The sequence below is a fragment of the Ascidiella aspersa genome, chromosome 3 (assembly GCF_963924565.1).
Source record: "Ascidiella aspersa chromosome 3, kaAscAspe10.2, whole genome shotgun sequence".
In the NCBI taxonomy this organism is placed as follows: domain Eukaryota; kingdom Metazoa; phylum Chordata; class Ascidiacea; order Phlebobranchia; family Ascidiidae; genus Ascidiella; species Ascidiella aspersa.
Window position 1 is genome coordinate 14,864,270 of NC_139449.1, and position 21,548 is coordinate 14,885,817.

A 21,548-nucleotide genomic window follows, 5' to 3' on the forward strand; every position below is an offset into this window, starting at 1 on the left:
GACGTTTTTTCCAGTCTGAATACCCAGAAGTGTTACCCTGCAGTTAGATTTCTGAAGCACTCAAAACACATGTTTTCACAGCCACGTTTAATGTAGAATAACCAGTTTTAACCGGTAAACATCAGGCCACTTTTGGGGCATTATGACGTAACACAAAGGCAAATTGTAAACAACATCACAAAGTTTAACGCACAAGGAAAAGTTACGTGGTTAGATTCTAATTTGTGACATCACCCCCAATTCAAGAGAAATTATCCAAATTTCTGTCAACAGTTAACAAATTAGAACACAACGAAAAACACTGCGAAACGAAAACAACAAAGCACATCACGCACGATATATAGTACACAGTTACAGTATTCAGCGTAGGCGACTCATAAAGTCTGCGCCAACGTTATCCACACCCTTAATACACTCGTATTTAATACGATAATTTTGCAGGAACATTGCCCATCTCATAACGCGATCATTTGCAAATTTCGCGCTTTCCAAATACACCAATGGTTGGTGGTCTGTCTGAAGGACAAAGCCAGCACCATACAGGTATATTCTGAACTTCCGTATTGCCCAAACAATGGCAAGACACTCCTTCTCGATGGTGGAGTAGTTCTTCTCAGCGTGGTTCAACTTCTTGCTAGCATAGCTAACTGGAAAACACTTCCCATCGTGTTCTTGCATCAGCACAGCACCTAGTCCGTTGTCGGACGCATCAGTGCGCAATACAAATGGTTTAGTGATGTCAGGCAAATGAAGTATAGGGTCGTTTAAAAGACTGCCCTTCAGTGAACGGAATGCGGCCTCCTGCGCACCTCCCCAGTTCACCACATTCGGTTGACCCTTCTTTGTCAGGTCGGTCAATGGAGAAGCAACCGCTGCATACTGTGGTATAAAATCCCGGTAGTATCCGGTAAGCCCGAGAAACGATCTAACTTCTTTCTTAGTTGATGGTCTTTGCGCCATTTTAATCTTTTGGACATTGTCATTCTGGAGTCCGATAACGCCCTGGTTAATGCTGTGCCCCAGAAAATCGACGTTATCTGTACCAACCACGCACTTCGATGGCTTAATTGTAACACCTGCGTCACGAAGTCGCTGAAATAAGGTGTCTAGAACAGTCATGTGCTCCTCCCACGTCGTAGAGTGGACGATAATGTCATCGATATAACTTTCCACGTTATTAAGTCCTTGCAGCAAAATCCTCATAGCCCGAACAAATGTGGCACTGGAGTTCATCATACCGAACGGCATTTTAAGAAACTCAAAACTTCCTTCGGTGGTCACAAACGCGGTCTTTTTTATATCATCCTTTGCAACAGGAACCTGCCAGTAACCCTTCGTCAAATCGATTTTTGTAAAGAAGCGATCACCTCCAAGTTTTTGAAAAACATCCGTTACTGTTGTCATCGGCTCTGGGTCAAATATTGTCACTTTGTTTAACTTCCGATAGTCTATACAAATTCTGTTAGTCCCATCTTTCTTCGCTACAACTACCACTGGAGAGGCATATGCTGAATCGGATCGCCTAATTATGCCCAACCGTAGCATTTCGTCCATGTCCTTCTTTAAACTGTCGCGTAACTTGTATGGGACGGCGTAAGGCTTGGAACGAACTGGTCGTTCATCCGTTAACTTTACTTCGTGCTGAACGAAGTTCATGTTGCCAGGTACGTCGCTAAACACACTGCTGTAATTCTTAGCCAGTGCAGCTGCCTCTGATACCTGAGTGTCCGTCAAGTTTTTGCCGTAACTCACGTCGTTCAGAGTCCCTTTCCCGGAAAATGAACACAGCTCCAGTAAATCGTCATCATTTTCTACTTCATCCGTCAGTGTCGCCGAACACGCATCAACATTTTTCGGCTTATCAGTTGGGTCGTCAATTCGCGCGATATATTGCTTCAACAAATTAATGTGAAACGTCTTCCCTTTTCCCCCAACATCCAGCACGTAGTCGCCAAGTCCGGTCCTCTTTTGCACAACAAATGGACCCTTCCACTGCATAAGCAGTTTGTTGTTATCCGTCGGCAACAAAACGAGAGCCTTGTCGTCTTCTTCCAAACTTCTGAACTTTGATTTTTTGTCAAAATACTTTTTATACCGCTCGTGTGATTTTTCCAGCTCCGTCCGAGCAATTTTCAGTGTGTCCTCCATACGCTGCTTTAAGTCAAAAACATACCTGTAACTGCTTCGCACATTGGGTTCCGTTGACGCGTTCGTCCACAATTCCTTCAGAATAGACATGGGTCCACGGACAGTCCTCCCATACAGCAATTCAAACGGCGCAAAACCTGTAGATTCTTGCGGCACCTCACGGTAAGCAAATAACAGCGCGTTTATGTATCGATGCCACTGCTTAGGTTGGTCGCAGCACAGGCGCCTAAGCATTCTCTTCAATGTTCCATTAAACTTTTCCACCAGCCCGTTACACATCGGGTGATACGGAGTCGTTGTCAAATGACGTATTCTTAACAGTCTTTCCACCTCCTTCATGCAGTCCGATACGAACTGAGTTCCCAAGTCGCTTAAAATCTCATCGGGTATTCCGAGGCGACTGTACATATCAACTAAAGCTTCCGCCACCGCTTCGGTTGTGATCGATTTCAATGGAACCGCTTCTGGATAGCGAGTCGCATAGTCCACTAGAGTAAGTATATAGCGGTGACCGTCCTCACTCGTTGGGTAGATTGGACCAATCAAATCAACTGCCACACGTTTGAAAGGTACATCAATCAGGGGCATCTTTTCCATCGGCACCCTCGGAACGTTACCTTTGCTCACTGTCCGTTGGCATATGTCACACGACCTACAAAACCGCTTGACGTCATCCTTGAGACCGGGCCAATAAAAATCGGAAAGGATTTTATCAGCCGTCTTTTTAATGCCCATGTGTCCTCCCATCATGGCGTCGTGAGCGAGCTCCATTATTTTCCGGCGCAAGCTACTTGGTACAACCAGCTGCCGGATCCACCTCCCACCATTAACTTTTGGGTGCTGATAATTCCTATACAGTAACCCTTCATCCATTCCAAACACAGTAACCTGTTCACCTTTGACCCTTTCTTCATCCATTTCTTTCAAGGCTTGCAAAGTTGTGTCGTCGTTTTGTGCGGCCTCGAACCCGGCCTTATCAATATCAGACCACTCTTCACAACTTGGCACTTTTAATGGTTTGCGTTCCCGCTGTGCTTTCTGTGAACGAGTCTTTGCGGCACAACCTTCGTTCCACATTGGATAGGGATCGTCAGGGTCCCTGGCACCCGGTACGTTTCCTATTATCAAATCGTGCAAGGCGTCTGGCAAGCACAACGCGTCCACATCTCCTTTAAAGTATGGCGAATCGATGTGAATTCGAGCCACGTCTGCCTTAACCGTACTCGAGTCCAACAACGTAACAAAACCACTGTGCCCTGTTAGTTGACCGTCCTTGACAAATTTCCGTTTAACCACAACTCCAGTACAGCCCGTATCACGCAAAGTGTCAACCATATGATCTCCCACAAGTCCTTTACGCACTGGTAGCGGCCCGACTTCCACGGGTTTTTCTTGTGGCGTCACAAACGGCTGAACGTCTCCTTCTGCAGTTGATTTGCCAATATTATCCAGAGAGGTTGAACCAGCTCCTCCGCTCTGCTTACCTGGCCGTGACGGCGCCACACGTGATCTGCAGTCTCTCGCCAAATGCCCAGTCTTGTCACAAATAAAACATTTCCTTAAATTACGGGAATCCCCTTTCAACCGTGGACACTCTCTCGCCATATGCCCATGTTGTTTACAATTAAAGCATACGTCATAACCCTGCTGGTCAGCTTGCGGTAAATTTCTGCTAGCCGAAATTGACAAGTTTTTCCCATGTGCAGTGAGAAATTGATCCGCTACCGTGGCTAGCAACTCCAACGATTTCGGCGCCTGTTCACGCAAGTAAACTGATAGTTCCTTAGAGCACGATTTTATAAACTGTTCTTTTATAAACAAATCGCGAACTTCCTTCCATTCAGTAGAGAAACCAGACATTTCAACCCATTTTTGCAGGTAATTTTGTAAGCGCACGATGAATTGCGTAGAGCTTTCATCCGACTGAGGTTTCGCAGAACGGAATTTTGAGCGATAACCCTCCTCTGTGAGGTCATATCTATTTAACAATGCCTGCTTTAGCACATTATAATCAATTGCTTCAATATCTGACAATCGAGAATACACGTCTAGCGCTCTACCTGATAACAAAGCACTAAGAGATGTGGCCCACTCGCGCTTGTCCCAATTACTACTAGCAGCAAATCTTTCATACCTCAGTAAGTAGCTATCCAATTCATCTTTTCCGTCAACGAACGGTGGTAACTTTGGAGCTTTAGCCTTACTTACTGCTGCTACATCCTTAGCGTTGTTTGCTTCGGCTAGTTGTAACTCCAATCTTTTCATTTCTAGTTGAAATTCACGCTCCGCCTGAGCGTCAGCCATTTTCTTTTCTTCTAGCCTGTTGGCTTCAGCAATTCTCAGTTCCTCTAGCCTGTTGGCTTCAGCAATTCTCAGTTCCTCTATCTTGTTGGCTTCAGCCATTTTTAGTTCTTCATTTCGTTTAGCCTCAGCCTCTAAGTCACGTTTCTCTTTCCGTTCCTCGCGCTCAATCGCTTGCTGTTCGTTCACCCACTTAAGTAAATTTTCGCCAGTTAGGCCCATGAGTTTACCAGCTTCTGCTAACTTTTCCATGGCTAACAATCTTCGTCTGTTGGTGCTGAAAAATCTGAAGAGAAGTATTTCCCGGACGAGCCCCCAGTTGTCACGAACACAAATATTGTGCGCGTTATTTAGAGAAATACTTCGACGTTTTTTCCAGTCTGAATACCCAGAAGTGTTACCCTGCAGTTAGATTTCTGAAGCACTCAAAACACATGTTTTCACAGCCACGTTTAATGTAGAATAACCAGTTTTAACCGGTAAACATCAGGCCACTTTTGGGGCATTATGACGTAACACAAAGGCAAATTGTAAACAACATCACAAAGTTTAACGCACAAGGAAAAGTTACGTGGTTAGATTCTAATTTGTGACATGGGGCCTGAAGCGTTATAATTATTAAATTATCGCACATTATTTGGGTTAGGGCACTGGTTAGCGTTTGGGTTTGGTTGGGTCAAGTATTGTTAAACTTAATCTTCTTATGCACATTTGTTAATGCAAATTAGTGCATTGTCCAAGACCTCAAAGTCTAAAGGTCGGACTTTTTGATCCTTTGAATACACTAATTGTCGTAGACCTTTTTGCTTAGAACTGCAATGATTTCTGACGGATGGGGTGTTCGAGCAATATGCAAAACTTTTTATGTGCCTAATACGCCACCTAATAAACCAAAGTTTTGAGATATTAAACCAAATAAACACAGTGTTCTTAAAGATTTATTTTTTCTATGACGCCATGTTATGACGCGACTGTGTGTAATTAAACGTCACCTCTAATAGTGCATTCAACTTATGTATTTTGCTTGCTGCGGCCTTGTACAAATTTAAGTTGAGTATACCTGGCGTTGATATGTTTAATTGGAGTAACATACAAAACAGGTGCAAACAGAGAGGTGTACTCTGTCCTAAGGTTTCGCATTTAAAGGTGAGGCAGTAAAATATGTTGTTTAGTAAGAGCAATAAGTTATTTTACTAAGAGAAGCCCCTTTGTAAAACGCAAGTCGCACGCGCCCACTTCGCACAATGAACGTTGCATGCGCGGAACAATAAAGCGCAATAGGATGCCAGCCACCCGCCGTCGCTTCGTGAGCTGAATAAAGCAAGTCAATATGGACGTTTGTGAAAAACCTAAATTGGCTTAAAGAACCATGGCAAATTACCTAAAAAAACATTTTTTGCAAAGATTGACATTTTAAAGCTGGAAACAATCGCCAGTGTTCTCCTCTGACTGGCAGCCGTGCATCACCAGTGATGTCAGTGATAAGTAATAAGTTTTTACCTTGTTCTCTCAGCAGAATCGTTAACAACTTGACAGTATTTACAAAGTTTGTTGCAACTTGGTAGTCTCTATCTTGCGGCCCGTCAAACTGGAAGCTTCAGCCAGTTGCACTGAACGACCAGACAGGAAAAAGAAACAAGCACTTTTGGCCAACCAAATCTTCAATTTTGGTGCTTTCTGTTAACGAACGCATCACCGACAAGTTGATGGCTGCAGCTGGTTTACAAAATGTTGTTCATAGCCAATCTGTTCCATCCACAAGAACTTCTTTTGGCAGAATAGCATCAAACTCGCCCATTGAGCGCTGTGTGTAGCACCATATTGCATCATAAAGTAATAATATTTCAAGCAAAGTTTTATAAATATTTGTTTGCACTTCATAGAAAGTTGTTTACATGAATAGTTGAATTAGGTGCTCAACTTTACAAATAAAAAACCACCTGGTATAAACAACAGATATTAAGGACCAGAAATTAAACACTTTAAATATCCCAAGCTATGTTTTTCTTAATATGGCAAAAACAATTGTCGGAGTATTAATGTAACTGACCTTTAAATTAAAGCCTACACCTTTCTCTTGCTGGGTTATTTCGGCCTGTAAACCACAAGCCCACCACCCCTGGTTTAGGCCATAGGCTATTTTGGTAATGCAACCCAAATATTTTGAGAAATGATTCTACAGAAATGGCAAAAAAGCCATAGTTGTGAGAATAACTGTTTGTGAGATTGTGCCATTATTGCAAAGACTCCATGAAACATCACATACATATTTCACTAATGTCAAACAAGTATCTTAAAGCAAACTCTATTTTGCCAACTTAGATGTGTTTTTATTAAAAAACAGAGTTTTGTATTGTTACAAAATCTTGAAAAATAACAAAATACTAGTCTAATTGCTTACCAATATTAAAAAAGATATCTGATTTGTTTTCTGAGTATTGCAAAGCCTGATGATACATATTCAAAGCTTCATGGTAATTCTTTAATTGAATGAGAAGCTCTCCCCTGAAATGGATACAAAAATATTCTATCATTACTATAGGTTGTCTCCAATATAAATTTAAAAAACAGTTATTACAAAAAACTAGGGCGATCTGAAATTGATTAATTGTGACCTAAAAAAACTTAAAATTTAGACATATATATGCAATCAAATTGCTATATAAAGCAGTGTTTTCCTAAGTATGAGCCTCAACTCAAAGTTGGATTGCCTGATAATTTTCTTGGGTTACTTGTCAAGATACAAATTAGCCCTTAAAAATATAGACAAAGATGAAACAAATTCAAAGTTGTTTTACATTAAGCGTTCCAAACAGAAATAAAGTTTCCATATGGATCACCTATTCTCGTTGCTAATATAATAGATAGGTTCGACATATGTCAAATATCTAGTTAAAACCATCTGAACGTGGCTTGATTATCCACTTTCCACACCATATGTCAACTAATCACTAAGGCATTTTATGTCAAACTTGCCACTTTTTACCTTAATGCACGCTTTAGTTTATGTGAAGCCTAAGACAGTGGTTCTCAACCTTTTATGGTTTGTGGCCCCCTTTAAAAGTATCTCATCCCTCGTGGCCCCCTGCTTTAAAAATACAACCTTGCATTGTATTTAACATGTTTTCACTTGTTTTACTTCTTCATGTATATAACAAATACAACCATAAACCAACGAATTAATGCACTTACTTTCTAGAAATTTAACAATTCAGTCATTTGAATTTACTTATTCATTACAAAGATTAGGTATTTTTATATTAGAAAGAAGTATTTTTATATTAGGCTCGGTTTGTACTGAGCCAAGCGATGTCACTGCATTAGTCAGAAAGATTTCTCGATTTTCGTTTGTTAATGTGTTACTATTACTTGATGAATAGGCTGTACATAACCTCAATGAATATTGGCCTAAAATTGACCTTGAGTCACCCTGCAGCCTACTTTATGCGTTTTACAATTGAATGTTTCATTTTCACATTAACGCCCTTTAAGGAAATTGCAAATCTCTGTATCTGGCATTACACATTAGTTGCTCGTCTAACAGCATGAATAATAAGGATCCAATATTCTACTTTTGACATTCCTATTGACAAGTCCAAAAACGTGTCAGAAAAATGTGTTAGAAAACGCAACAAAAAAATGGTAACAGTCATAACAAAAACCACAAATTTAAGTCAACTGGCAAATTTAGAAAAAAAAAGTTATACTTTGATTTTGCAATACCACAATATAGCCACAGAGTTATGCCTGTGGTCCCCCACGGGGGCCGAAGGCCACGTTTGAGAAACCCTGGCCTAAGACTTTCTCAAAAACGCATAAATTCTTAGTAAAATCTTTCTTCATATGTAGCAATTAACAATGACAGATTTTGTGTTAATTTTATTGAAATCTTTATATTCTATTTTCGAGTTTGTAGGTCTATAATTGTGATTCGTCTTTAACTTAGTTTTACAATGTTTGGTAGTGTGGCGTCATAAACATGTATTAACAGGAAAGTTATTTCACAAAACAATTCACTAAATGATCAGTAATATACCAGAAGCAGGGCAGATCCATGGTGGGACAAGAGGCCATAGCTTCCCCAGAGTATATTTTTCGCAAGTTTTTTTGTATGTAAATGCAACAAAAACTAGATGGGTTGGGGTTGTTGTATATTTTCAGAGCTTAAATGGCTACATATTTCATTTCATATTTTATTTCCTATTTTGTTTCATATTTTATTTCAGATGTATCTAATATATAAATGAGAAAGTTTGTCGGCCGGTCGATTTTCGAGCACACATGTACACCATTTGGTTGCTGTCATAAAAAAGAGACAGACAGAGCAGTGTTGCTCATACTGCTCCCTCTAAGCGAGACACTGGACGAGAGAGTTAAACAGAAAGACACTCATGTGCTTCCAGACAGAACAAAAATTGTCTCTTTCTATGAGAGAAAGTGGGGCATCTGAAGCGAGTGCCGTCGCAAACAGGTCACTGGTAAGCAATTTTTATTTTTAAAGGTTTTTTTTTCACGTATGACACAGTTTGGTGCCAGGATTATTTGCTTGAATATTATGCAAGTCTAAACAATAACTGTTACTACTTAAAGTTTTACGTTTGTTAGTAATTCTGGATCAATAAAGTTGCGTGTTTTCACCAATACAGAAACAACACACAACATTGCACTTTAATTGCATGTTAAATTGTAACAATTTTTTAAACCATCGACTGTAACATATGGTTTTAGCAACCTTTTATACCACGCCAGTCTAATAAGGTTAGTCTTATTGTAGCACACTACATTGCTTTTTGGTTACATATTTTGTTGCATTATATAAAAAACGTGTAAAAGAGTAATTTAATTTCATAAGACGAATAATTGAATTTTATTTTTTACATTTAGGCAGATTAGTGCAATAATAATTTATACCACGCCAGTCGATTCAATGTACCTTCCACACAGACCTTATCCTTATAAGGTGATAGTCTTTTGTGAGAAAGTATTAAGTCTACCCATTTCAGACACAATCAGCGGCAACAGTCAAGGAAAGACCAGCATCTTTGCTGTTTTACAATAGGCTACAAGTAAACGCAAAAACCACATAAAATGTTATGAAATTTATTGTTACCAAACGTGTGCAATGTTACACGTAAAGACTTTAAAACTTCCAGCAGTATGTTTAACCACGCAGTTACGGGATTGTCTGACATTGGACGGAGCTTAATATGGCGTTTAGGATTTTTCTTCTGTCAATTTGGTATCAGGATTACGTGTTTGCTTAAATATCACACGAGTCACACAAATACTGCTACCACACAAGTCATAAACTAAACATACTTTGATTAAAGATAAGGAAACCAACGGATGTTGCCAAAACAAACCTTTCAAAGAATAATTTGATAGTAATTGAGGCCAAAGCCTAATGTCTTCTTACAATGTGTTCAACTACGCAACATTTAAGCAGAGTTCACAAAATAATACGTTTATTGTACGACATATTTATCCACGTGCTGTGTGCTATAGTCCATTTGAATATTTAGTCCTACAATTTCACAAACATCACACAACATTGGTGGCATATTAACTCCTAATGGCATGCCCGTGACTTTTTGCAAAACCTCTTGACGTAAAAGATTTAGGGCAACAACCTGCATGACCATAAAAATCAAGTCAAGTACATTGCCTTGGTAAAACTAAGCATTTAGCGTAGCAAATTTCAGACTTTTATGTTTAGTGGCCTCTTGCAGTTTGTTTAACACGTTTTCCATAACTTTTTTCATTAGGCATCAAGACAGTGGCCTCTTGCAGTTTGTTTAACACGTTTTCCATAACTTTTTTCATTAGGCATCAAGACAGTTACACAGACAACATACAGCAATGCAACATTTGTACTGAATTTGCAAAATGCTGCGTTTACTGCAGCGGCTTAAACAATAAGCAAATTAACTTTTCAAACACGATTTTTTCGTTGAACGCAGTATGGAACCTACCAGGATTACGTATTTGTTTGAATATCATGCAATTAGAACAATTTCTGCTGCGATTAAAGGTTCTACTATTTAATGATTTTGGATTGATATATGTCACGGGTTTCCGTTACGTAAAATATGTATGAAGTGTTTTAAGGTTGTGTGTTTAGTTCACATTTAAACAAAACACACCTCAATATTTTTTTAAATCAACGGCTATAACATGCGGCTTCAGCAAGCTTACACAAGACTGGTACCCCGCGAATTAGTGATTAAATGCTCACAATATTGTTGCTGCTTTCACAAGGGCCACATACTACTTTAATTGTGACAAAGTATTTACTCGACCCATTTTTTACACAATACAGAACATTACTTTCGGTTGCATGTTAAATGACGCATTCATTTACACTTACACAGAAATGGTACACTATATACAATGGTGATCGACAATGAACAACTTAATGACTTCATACATTTTTAACCACAAAATTGGTTCTTTGCACAAATGCATGTAATATATCACACTTATTGCAAAAGGCTGCATATTATTGTTACAAGTAAATACCCCATTTAACATGGGCAACGCCGGGTATTTTGTCTAGTTATTTCATATCTTATTGTATATGTTATTGCATATTTCAATATTTCATTTCATATTTTAATATTTTTGTTTTCATCATTCATATTTCATTTCATATAATTTATTCCATATGTCATTTCATATATTCACATTTCACCATTTCATCTATTCATTATTTTTTTTACCAGGGTTACCTTCAGATATTATTAATTTCACTTTGGTTTGTTGCATGCTGTATAGTTTCCTTAACCTGTTTCAAATTTTGGACACTTGCGCACTTTTTTCACAGAAGTGGGCAAGCAAACAAAAATTGTTTCTTTACTAAAACTCGATCTCCAGTCATCTCCTAAAGCCCATATGATTACTGTTTTGCAAAGATAATTAAATATGATATCTTAAGTATCCCATTTTTACTTCACCAAAGTTTTAAAAAATTGCCCAAATTGATTTTATTGGAGCTACGTCTGTCCAAAAAAAGGGTTCAATTTAGTTTTATCCGAGCTACGTACCACCAAAACAGTGTCTCAATTAGTTCTATCCGAGCTAAGTACATCCAAAATAGTGCAGAAATTAATTTTATCAGAGCAACCTAGCGACAAAATTTTTTTTAGATTTATCCGAGCTACGTGCGGCCAAAAAAGTGCCCAAATTAGGTTTAATGGAGCGATAAACTCCGTTTTACGAATACAAATGTGCAAAATTATTTTAATCCGAGCTAGACAAACAAAAAAGTGTTATTACTTTCGTTTGATCTATGTACAATCAAAAAGCGCCCAAATTGTTATCAGAGCTACACACGGACAAAAGAGTGCCTAAATTAGTTCTATTGGAGCTATGTATGACCAAAAAATTTACCAAATTGGTTGTATCAGAGCTAGTTACGACCAAAAAAGTGCCCAAATTAGTTTTATTGGAGCGATAAATTCCGTTTTTCGCCTCTTGTTTGGTCGATCGTAAACGCAGGATGTTTTTTCTTTCGCCTATCGTTATTCGTTCAGGTTAGCTGATCAGCAAGGGTGAATTCGATAATTGACAACTAGGGATGTTCAAAGTAGAATCCCAAGGTATTCTAGAATAATAGGTTTCGAATCTAGAATAACGAATCCAGAATAGCGAATCCTAGTATATTTTTATTAAATTATTTAACCTAGATTTTGTTTGGGGAAGGGATTAATCTTAATCTACCCTACAGGGCCCACAATCACAGCAATAAATCGCCCAAACAATTTTCTAACATGTGTACATTATAATTAAAAAACTCTCTCATATGTTTAACATTCTTAACAACTGTCATCTGAAGCCGTTCTGTAAACTGTAATATGTCAACTGTCCAGGTTGTGTCCAAAACTTATATTTTTGCCAATAGTGAGAAAATGCAACACTCCACACAGAAGTCTTAAGCAATTCGGTCCTGATTTTGAAAGCATTGTTAAGTCTTATTGCTTCTTTTTTGACTAACATGATCTGTTATGCAGTCAAATGATGTACTGCAAAGAATACAAAGTTATTATTGACATAACGAATTCTTGACAATTACGTTGTGCATAACTGCATAACTTCCCTGAATATTGGCCTAAAGTTGACCTGAAGTAACCCCATAGCGCATTTTGTGGACGGCCAGCACGTTTTGCAACGCTATGTTACTTTTGCAACTTAACGCATTTAGGGAAATTGCGAACTCCACACCTGACTTTACACGTTAGCCGCTCGCCCAATAACGCTTGATTGACACTTTATTATTAGACGAACGTTATCGCGAGACGCAGTAATTGGTCGCCCGAAAAAACGCTGACACTGCACTACGAGGTTACATTTAAAGCAAGCACTATAAATTGGTCGCCGCGGCGACAGGCCAACTTACCACACGCGTTTTGTACAATTAGGTTGCTTTTCTGCTATCAGCTCGGCTATGTTTGGTTCCGTTATGGACAACGCAACCCTGATATCGTGAATAGCATCCACCCGGTTTCTAGCTTTTGGCTTGATGGAAAGTAGTGCCGTAAGAGCGATAAGCTCTTTTACTAAAAGAAATCTTTGTATATGGCCGTATTTGTCTAATTCTAAATAGAGGAATCAGGTGGCACTGTACAAAGACAAATTGTATTGGATTCTCGACAAGCTTTTGCTTTTATAGGCTCTCAGCCCTTGTGGCCCCCTGCTTCCTAGCATTCTACTTAGCCTACTTGTTTCTTCTTGTTTTACTTCTCCGCGTTAGTAACAAAATCAGCCATTAAACAAAGTCCTCAAATGAATAACTTTTTAAATAACTGTCAATTGAAAAAGTTTTTAAATTAGTTTGCATAACTACACGAAAAAAATAAACAAGAACATAAAACACGATAAAAACACCAGGTTGTTGCCAAAACTCATTTTTTTGCACATAATGAGTGCAATCAAAACAATGTTGGGTTATGGTTATACTTCATTACAAATGTGATATGTTAACTAGGAAGTAAAATAACATGCTGTAAAGACTACAAAGTAATTAATACCGTTAATGCGTTCCTATTACTTGACAATTATGCTGTACATAACTTCACTAAATATTGGCCTAAACTTGACCTTGAGTAACCCTGTAGCTAACTTGGCGCATTTTACGATGGAACGTTAAAGCCCTTTAAGGAAATATATGTAGGCCTACCTGGCATTTAATGTGGCACAGTAATTGTTTCGCCACAGCGATAGGCCGCGTTAATCCAAACTTTCCGCAATAAAACGGATAAATTATATCGGTTCTAATTACTCAGCATAAATGGTAGAAATTTTGAAAGACCATTACCTAGCTTGAGAGTTATGTCCGTGGCCCCCTTGGGGGGCCGAGGGCCATGGTTGAGAAGCCCGGTTTTGAGAAAAGTCTGAGCATTATGGGGTGGAATATGGTGTAGTGATGCTGTAATGCTGTTTTGACAGCTGCAGTTTAAACAGCGTTTTCTGCAACCAAATAGCTTTCGCCAATCCTTGTTGATTACCACACCCCGATGGTTTGTCACAAATGTAGAAAGTGTTTTGCTGCTTGCCGGCCGCCAACGTGAGGGGGCAACCAACCGGCTTAAGTGATGTCCATTAGGTATCTGCTTGTGTCTTTAATTTCAGGTTGTAGAGGCTGTGAAGGGAATCCTGATGTTCCTCGTTGTGGTCTCAACCAAATTAATGGCACTGCCCTCGGCGTTTCCCAAAGGTATAATTGAGTAATAATCACCCTCGTAGGCCTATGTACAGAACGCTGACCACCAGAAAAAAGACAAACATGCGAACTTGTGAAAAGGGATGCTTGGGCTACAAATTTCCATCGACTGTTAACAGCAAAGAAAGAGCTGGTCCTCAAACCAAACATCACCTTCATTTACAAGTGACCAGCTACAGTGGGCAACCTCCTTACAGGATGTAAAAGAGACACGCACAACAATAAAGAAGAAGCAAACCCACTTTCGAATTTCTGACTGACACAGGTGCTGAAGTAAGCATTCTTCCAGCAACAACAAATGAACAGTGAGCACAACAAGTAGGGCCTGATTTGCTAGAAGCTAATTGAAGCAACATCTACGCATACGGCATGCATGCTGTTTCGCTCAAACTTGCTTCAGGCAGATTTTGTTCAAAGTTTGTGTTGGCAAACGTATCCCGCTAGCTTTTAGGAGCTGATTTCCTCAGAGCACTCATTATTGATGGATCTGTGGCACCGTCGCCTCGTAAATGCTATGTCATTTACTAGCATTTGCCTTGCACACAGTGCACACGTGCCTCCCGGATAGGGATGCTCAAAGTAGAATCCCAAGGTATTCTAGAATAACAGGTTTCGAATCTAGAATAACGAATCCAGAATAGCGAATCCTAGTATATTTTTATTAAATTATTTAACCTAGATTTTGTTTGGGGAAGGGATTAATCTTAATCTACCCTACCGGGCCCACAATCACAGCAATAAATCGCCCAAACAATTTTCTAACATGTGTACATTATAATAAAAAAAACTCTCTCATATGTTTAACATTCTTAACAACTGTCATCTGAAGCCGTTCTGTAAACTGTAATATGTCAACTGTCCAGGTTGTGTCCAAAACTTATATTTTTGCCAATAGTGAGAAAATGTTACACTGCACACAGAAGTCTTAAGCAATTCGGTCCTGATTTTGAAAGCATTGTTAAGTCTTATTGCTTCTTTTTTGACTAACATGATCTGTTATGCAGTCAAATGATGTACTGCAAAGAATACAAAGTTATTATTGACATAACGAAATCTTGACAATTACGTTGTGCATAACTGCATAACTTTCCTGAATATTGGCCTAAAGTTGACCTTAAGTAACCCCATAGCGCATTTTGTGGACGGCCAGCACGTTTTGCAACGCTATGTTACTTTTGCAACTTAACGCATTTAGGGAAATTGCAAACTCCACACCAGACATTACACGTTAGCCGCTCGCCCAATAATGCTTGATTGACACTTAATTATTAGACGAACGTTAACGCAAGACGCGGTAATTGGTCACCCGAAAAAACGCTGACACTGCACTACCAGGTTGTATTTAAAGCAAGCACTATAAATTGGTCGCCGCGGCGACAGGCCAACTTACCACACGAGTTTGTGCAATTTGGCGCAACAATCCACGGTAAAACATTAAATTATATCGGTTCCAATTACCCGAAATAAACGGCAGAATTGGATTTGAATCCCATCTGGATTCGAAACCAAGGATTCAATATTCTACTTTGAGCATCCCTACTCCCGGACTGCATACAGTAGAAAATGTAAAATGTCTCTACAATGATATAGTCCTGTAGTTTTCTCCACAATCATAACCCTATTTGGCTTGTTTGAAGTCATATGAATGCTTTCGGCCCAAGAACGCAACATAGGCATTACACCATCTTATGGAACTGCCATTTGTCTTTGTTTTCATTATCATATATACTTACTATCCAAGAGCACAGGCAGCATTCGCGACAACGGTTTTGTCGTTTAGTTCAACATAAACAAATGCTTATTGAGTCACAGAAATTGACTTTCTAGGGCACCGTTTCTCAACCGGTGCGCCGTTGAAGGTTGCTAGGTGCGCCGCGAGAAAATGGGAAAAAATGTTACAAAAATTCTTTATTAATTTTAGAATTTGCAATTGAAAGTGGATTCCAGCAATAAGACCAAAATTAGGAGTAACATTAACGTCGGAATATAACACAGTTCGGAATAAGATAGAAAGAGGACCAATAGATAACAAACCAAAACCCCAATCGGACCAACAGTCCAGTGTCAAAACAGCGTCTACGAACGCCGCCGTTTAAAAAACATGGCCCATATAAGGCGGTGGCGTCACCTAATCGTTTTATACCCATTTCCTGTATGTAGGGATGTTATTTAGGCCACTTAGATGTTATACCGAAAATGTAATGGGTTTTATTATAGTGTTGGTCAATTCTGGAATTCAAAGTTAAAAATTTAAATGACATATTCCAACATTTGAATAGGTTAACATTGTTAATCCAGAATCAAACTGAAAACACTCATCCATAGAAAAAATTAAATCTTTTTTTTTTTAATATAGGAATTTTGAGAGGGAAGGCTGTTTGAGGATATTTCTTCAATCAAAAATGACCATTCAGATTTATCTTTTTTTTAATACAGATTTATGGACTATGTTTGTAAATAAACTCTAGTCACTATTTTCTGTTTGACTGGATTCGTAGCCCTTAAGTCCCAATGGTTGATGTTGGCTCTTCGCTAACAAGGAAAGAGAAACTATTGCAACATATCTAGCGGGGCTTCCGCCATAAGACCGATTAAAACAACATTAACTTCGGCATAAAAAACAGTTGTCCGAATAAGGCCTAAATTGCAAGAAAAAGGCCTTTACAACCTTTTACTAAATCCCAAACGCCATCCATAACTTCAACACTAACTCCCATAATAATTTGAACCATAAACCAAATTTTAATTCTACTCATTACTAGCGCCTAACCCAAACAGAGGCAAGCAACCCAGTGCCAAAACAGCGGCGCCCTAACGGCGCCTTTTAAACTAGAGCATGCAAACGTCGACAGCAAAACAGTCGATGCCAAGAAGATTCCCCTTAACCGTCCCATCAGGCCATACCCTGTTTTTGCTGTTTAGGGCGTTATTTTGTCCATTTAGGTCTTATTTCGTTAAATTTTGGATTTATTCCGAGTTAGATGTTGTTGCTTTGGGGGCTTATTCTGTGTTTCCATCGAACTCTAACTAACATACCGTGTGTTTTCATAATTTACAACAGGAAAGGCCTAGTTTACTTTTTTTTCTTTTTCTTTTGACGTGTCTTATTGAGCACATCGTATTTTATAGCAGGGCTGTGGATTCGGGAGTCATATTTGGGACTCGACGTACCGTAGTCAATTTGTTTTGCTGAAGTCGGACTGCCTAAGTACCAATTTAAAAACTGATAATACCGCTGTTGCAAATTGAAAAAGGCGGAATAGCATATGGTGGATATTTTCCAGCAATGGTTTGTGGGTGGATAAAATATATGACACCCCTATGAGGGGATTCTTGAAAATCCACCTTAATTTAGTTACGTATACATGGGTGAAATAAAGGTTGTAGGGTGGCAGCCAGACTCGGAATTTGACGAAATCGCATAATTGGCCGGAGTCGGACGCGGAAGTTAGATTGGGGTTATTTTAACAGACTCCGCAGGCTTCTTTATAGATAATAAAATTAGGTGCCTGATGTAATAAAACCTGCCAGCAAAAAACAAAATATCTAAACAAAGTTTGCAGTCGACTCGCTCGTCAGGTGCGCCGCCACGTTTTGAAAAGTTTCAAGTGCGCTCTGGGGTGAAAAAGGTTGAGAAACAATGTTCTAGGGCATCAAATCAACAAGAATGGAGCAGTATTACTTCCTTAAAAGGTAGATATCAAAGCAATTTTGTGTACCATACCAATCAAAAGACTGATTAAGTTCAATCTTCTCCTTATATTGTTTGCAGCCAAAGGTATGAAACCAATTTAAGAAGCTCAGTCTGAAAAACCCATAACACTTGTTTGCACAGCTGCAGTTCAATCAGCATTTTCTGCAGTCAAATAGCTCTCACCAATGCTTGGTAACTCACTCTCAGGCTAATATGTGCACACAGCACTTCCCCTTTTCAGTTTTTGCGACCCCCTTTTCAGTTTTTGAATACCTATGCGACCCCCCAGTTTTTGTGTATTCCAAATAAATATACAACACAAAAAAGGTTCACATTTCTTGACAGATTGTTTCAAAATTAGGCAAGAATGTACGGATTTAACAAAAGAGAAAACCTATTTTTTGTGTTGTTAATGGAAAATTTACATACCGAACAATAAGTTTATAAAGAAACTTAGGTGCTTGTCTAGAATCCTGCTACATTTATTTTAACACTAACGAAACGAGTTGTCAAAGTTGAAATTACAAGGAAGCCATAAATATGCAAAAATATAATAATAATAATCTTTGACCCACCCTTGTATATAACCATTCCAATTTATTTTAGACAAACCTATTAGACTGGAGCTATGCCGTTGGTTGAATTTAACTGCATGGTGACATCATAAACACGACTGGTTCACTAAAACAACTGAAACTTACACAATTGTTAAACTAGTGGTGGTTATTGCTCCTTGTAGTTCTATTTTTTTCGTTAATATTGTTTGTTTGTGAACTATGCGTTTAGAAAATAGCACAAGGCAACCACCCCAGACAAACTTGACAGTACGCAACACAGACGCCTACTAGCCTTTGTCACATCACACATCCACCTAAGCTCTATGTATCCTACTCACTTCTGGGGGAGCTGTATAGCAATGCCACACCGACCTGCATTTATCTAAGCATTATGTCTTTCTTACGACTCTTTATCGTCGGTTCTAGTGTGTTTTGATGCGGCGCACCTGGAATAAAGACTTGCCATCACTTTTGTCCATCGTGTGATATGCTGATGTAAACATCAACATAGTCGGCCTGCTACCACTTTCTTAGGGTGATGTTTGTTTTTTAACTGTGGTAAACAGGCACAGAAGATGACCTGTAGCAAGTCTTATGAAAGATGCAACTATCAATATGAGAGAGGGCATTTGTTTGCAATCCCGATAAGTGTGACTTAATATCCACAGTTAATATCAAAGTTATGACCATCTTCAACATATTGTTGGGCATTAACCTTGCATCAAACCATTGCTTTATCTTAAAGTGGGTGTCCCAAAAAATGAGCACAATGAACTTAAAAGTCTAAATTTAACAAAGAGTCGATGCATTTCAGATACAACTCCCAACATTGAGTCTTAGTTTTACCAAAACAGTTAGCTTAAAAAAAGTAGCTTCGTGAAGCTTTAACATTTTTTTTAAGCTTGAAAAAACAGGGTCAAACAGCTAAGCTAACCCATTTTTCCACAAAAAATGCTAATATGGCCATATTTTAGATAATTGCCATAATTTTGTTTGAAAGAGCTATATGATGTTACACCAAGAGATACAGTATATACATATTGTGGTAAATTTTAAAAGTTTAGTTTTAATAAAGCAAAGTATTTAATTCATATTTTTATGGTCACAAAGATAATTATAGCAATTAAGTGAGCTTAATAGTTTTGGATTGCATGATGTTGACGCTATAACGGACCAACTACATGTTTATTATTAAGCCAAACTTTCAATGAATCAATGCATCTTAACATATTTAAAAATGTTTTTACAGTATAATATTTTTATTTTAAATTTAAATTGACATAATGTTTAAGTGGTACATACCCAAGCCTACAGTATTTCACTAGAAACAAGGGTATCTAGAGCATTCCTTTTTTGTTACATCTTAAATTATTAGAATCATTTTTAACTTATCGGCTACAACACAAGGTTTCGGTAAACTTCATTACATTAGTCACCTTTTTATGTAAGCAATTACATAAAACTTCCTCATGTGTATTAATTCTCTGTAAAGTTTATCTGCTTCTTCAAGTCTAAAAAAAAATAAACATTATTAGCTTAAGAGGAAAAATATGTAACAGCATTATTGCTTTGCTGTGTTTTAGAAAAACAAGTCAAATAAATCTTAATTGACAAACACTAAATTAAAATTCAACATAATTACCTGTTTGAATCAGCTTTTATTATTGCCGCTAGGCGCAAATACAAGTTTAGATGGCTCTGGACAACTCTGGCTTGGTTGCTAAATCCATTTGACTAAACATTTTTAGTTCAAGTTATTTTTTATAAACTTTTTATCAAATAAGTAATATATTTATAGGCTAAAAAATGTTCATCATAAAGTGATCTATTTCTATCCTTCAGTAGTTCTAAAAATGGCCTACCCTATTAAGAGTCATTAATTTTGTACTGTTAAACTATTAGTACTCATAAATATATTTTAATAACAATTGATTTTTGTAACTATATAAAAGTTATTTGCCAAAGCTTTGAAAAACAGGGTTGATACATGGCACTTGTCTGTCAGCAAGTGCAAGTTGCATGGACTCATAACTAAGAACATTCTGTGATTTCCAACAAATTACGTTTCACATCTAATGCATACGGCCAACTATTAAATGCTATTGCAAAATGCACATGCAATAACAATAAACAATTGACCCAACACAAAAAGGGTTATATTTAAAATGATCCCGAAAGCAGACAGTTATATGCCTATACCTTACCATCATCAAAATGTTGTTTTAAAATAGGACCTATAAACCTAAACAATAGCATTGTTACACACTTGGTAGAAGGATGTAATTTATTTTGTAATAGTTTCTTTGTGAGATGTCTTGATTTTAAAAATTAAAAACTAAATTCCATTTGATACTAAATAAATTTTAGGACTAAAGAAAGCATTCTTCCGTTTGTTTTCATTGGTTAAGTATTTTTGAAACCTATCTTTCTTTAAAAATATTTTTTTGTAAAATGATAATGGTAAAATATTAAGGACTAAAGTGAGGGTTTTCCAACTGATTCAAGTGTACTTTTGGCCACTAATTCCAAATCTGTAATTAGTTTTTCTTTAATCACATCAAGTTTTTGAGTTTCGGAATAACTCTAATTAAGATCCAGTAGTAATTAGCCATCACATAACACTTCCAGTTACTTTGATACTGCTCCTTCATCAGCTTGATATCCTAAAAGAATCGATCACCCTGCTCCTTGCTAAATCACCAAGATTTTGCGGGAACATGTTGAGGTGACTCTACAGGAATTAATACTCATGTTATACCCCAGTGATTGCAAGCTGAAGAGAAGTCCCTCTATAATCTATTGGTAGTTTTGTTCCCAGAAAAGTATTTGACCAAATCAGCAAACTATTCGTGAATACAGCGTGACTTGCAGAAATGAGAAACTTCTACCACATCGCAGAGGATTTTTCTCTTATAGACTGGAAACCAACAATTCAGCAGTCTTTTTAGGTAGGGGATGTTCAAAGTAAAATCCCAAGGTATTCTAGAATAATAGGTTTCGAATCTAGAATAACGAATCCAGAATAGCGAATCCTAGTATATTTTTATTAAATTATTTAACCTTGATTTTGTTTTGGGAAGGGATAAATCTTAATCTACATTAAAGGGCCCGAAATCACAGCAATAAATCG

At 38.0% G+C, this 21,548-nt stretch overlaps 2 protein-coding genes across 2 annotated transcripts in view; both read right to left on the reverse strand.

Moving 5' to 3' along the window:
* LOC146160347 (protein O-mannosyl-transferase TMTC3-like) overlaps positions 1-21,548 on the reverse strand; it is a 63,747-nt gene that overhangs the window by 22,922 nt on the left and 19,277 nt on the right. Inside the window, exons 11-13 of the mRNA XM_083385428.1 lie at positions 20,061-20,152; positions 19,855-19,929; positions 6,851-6,954 (exon numbers count right to left, since the gene is read on the reverse strand). Coding sequence (XP_083241554.1) covers positions 6,851-6,954; positions 19,855-19,929; positions 20,061-20,152 — 271 coding nt within the window. The remainder of the gene's footprint in view (positions 1-6,850; positions 6,955-19,854; positions 19,930-20,060; positions 20,153-21,548) is intronic.
* Positions 361-4,701, reverse strand: LOC146160348 (uncharacterized). Its single transcript, XM_083383526.1, has 3 exons — positions 3,612-4,701; positions 2,742-3,539; positions 361-2,075 (listed from the first exon to the last, which is right to left on the reverse strand). The coding sequence occupies exons 1-3, from the start codon at positions 4,699-4,701 to the stop codon at positions 361-363; spliced, it is 3,603 nt and encodes a 1,200-aa protein (XP_083239652.1).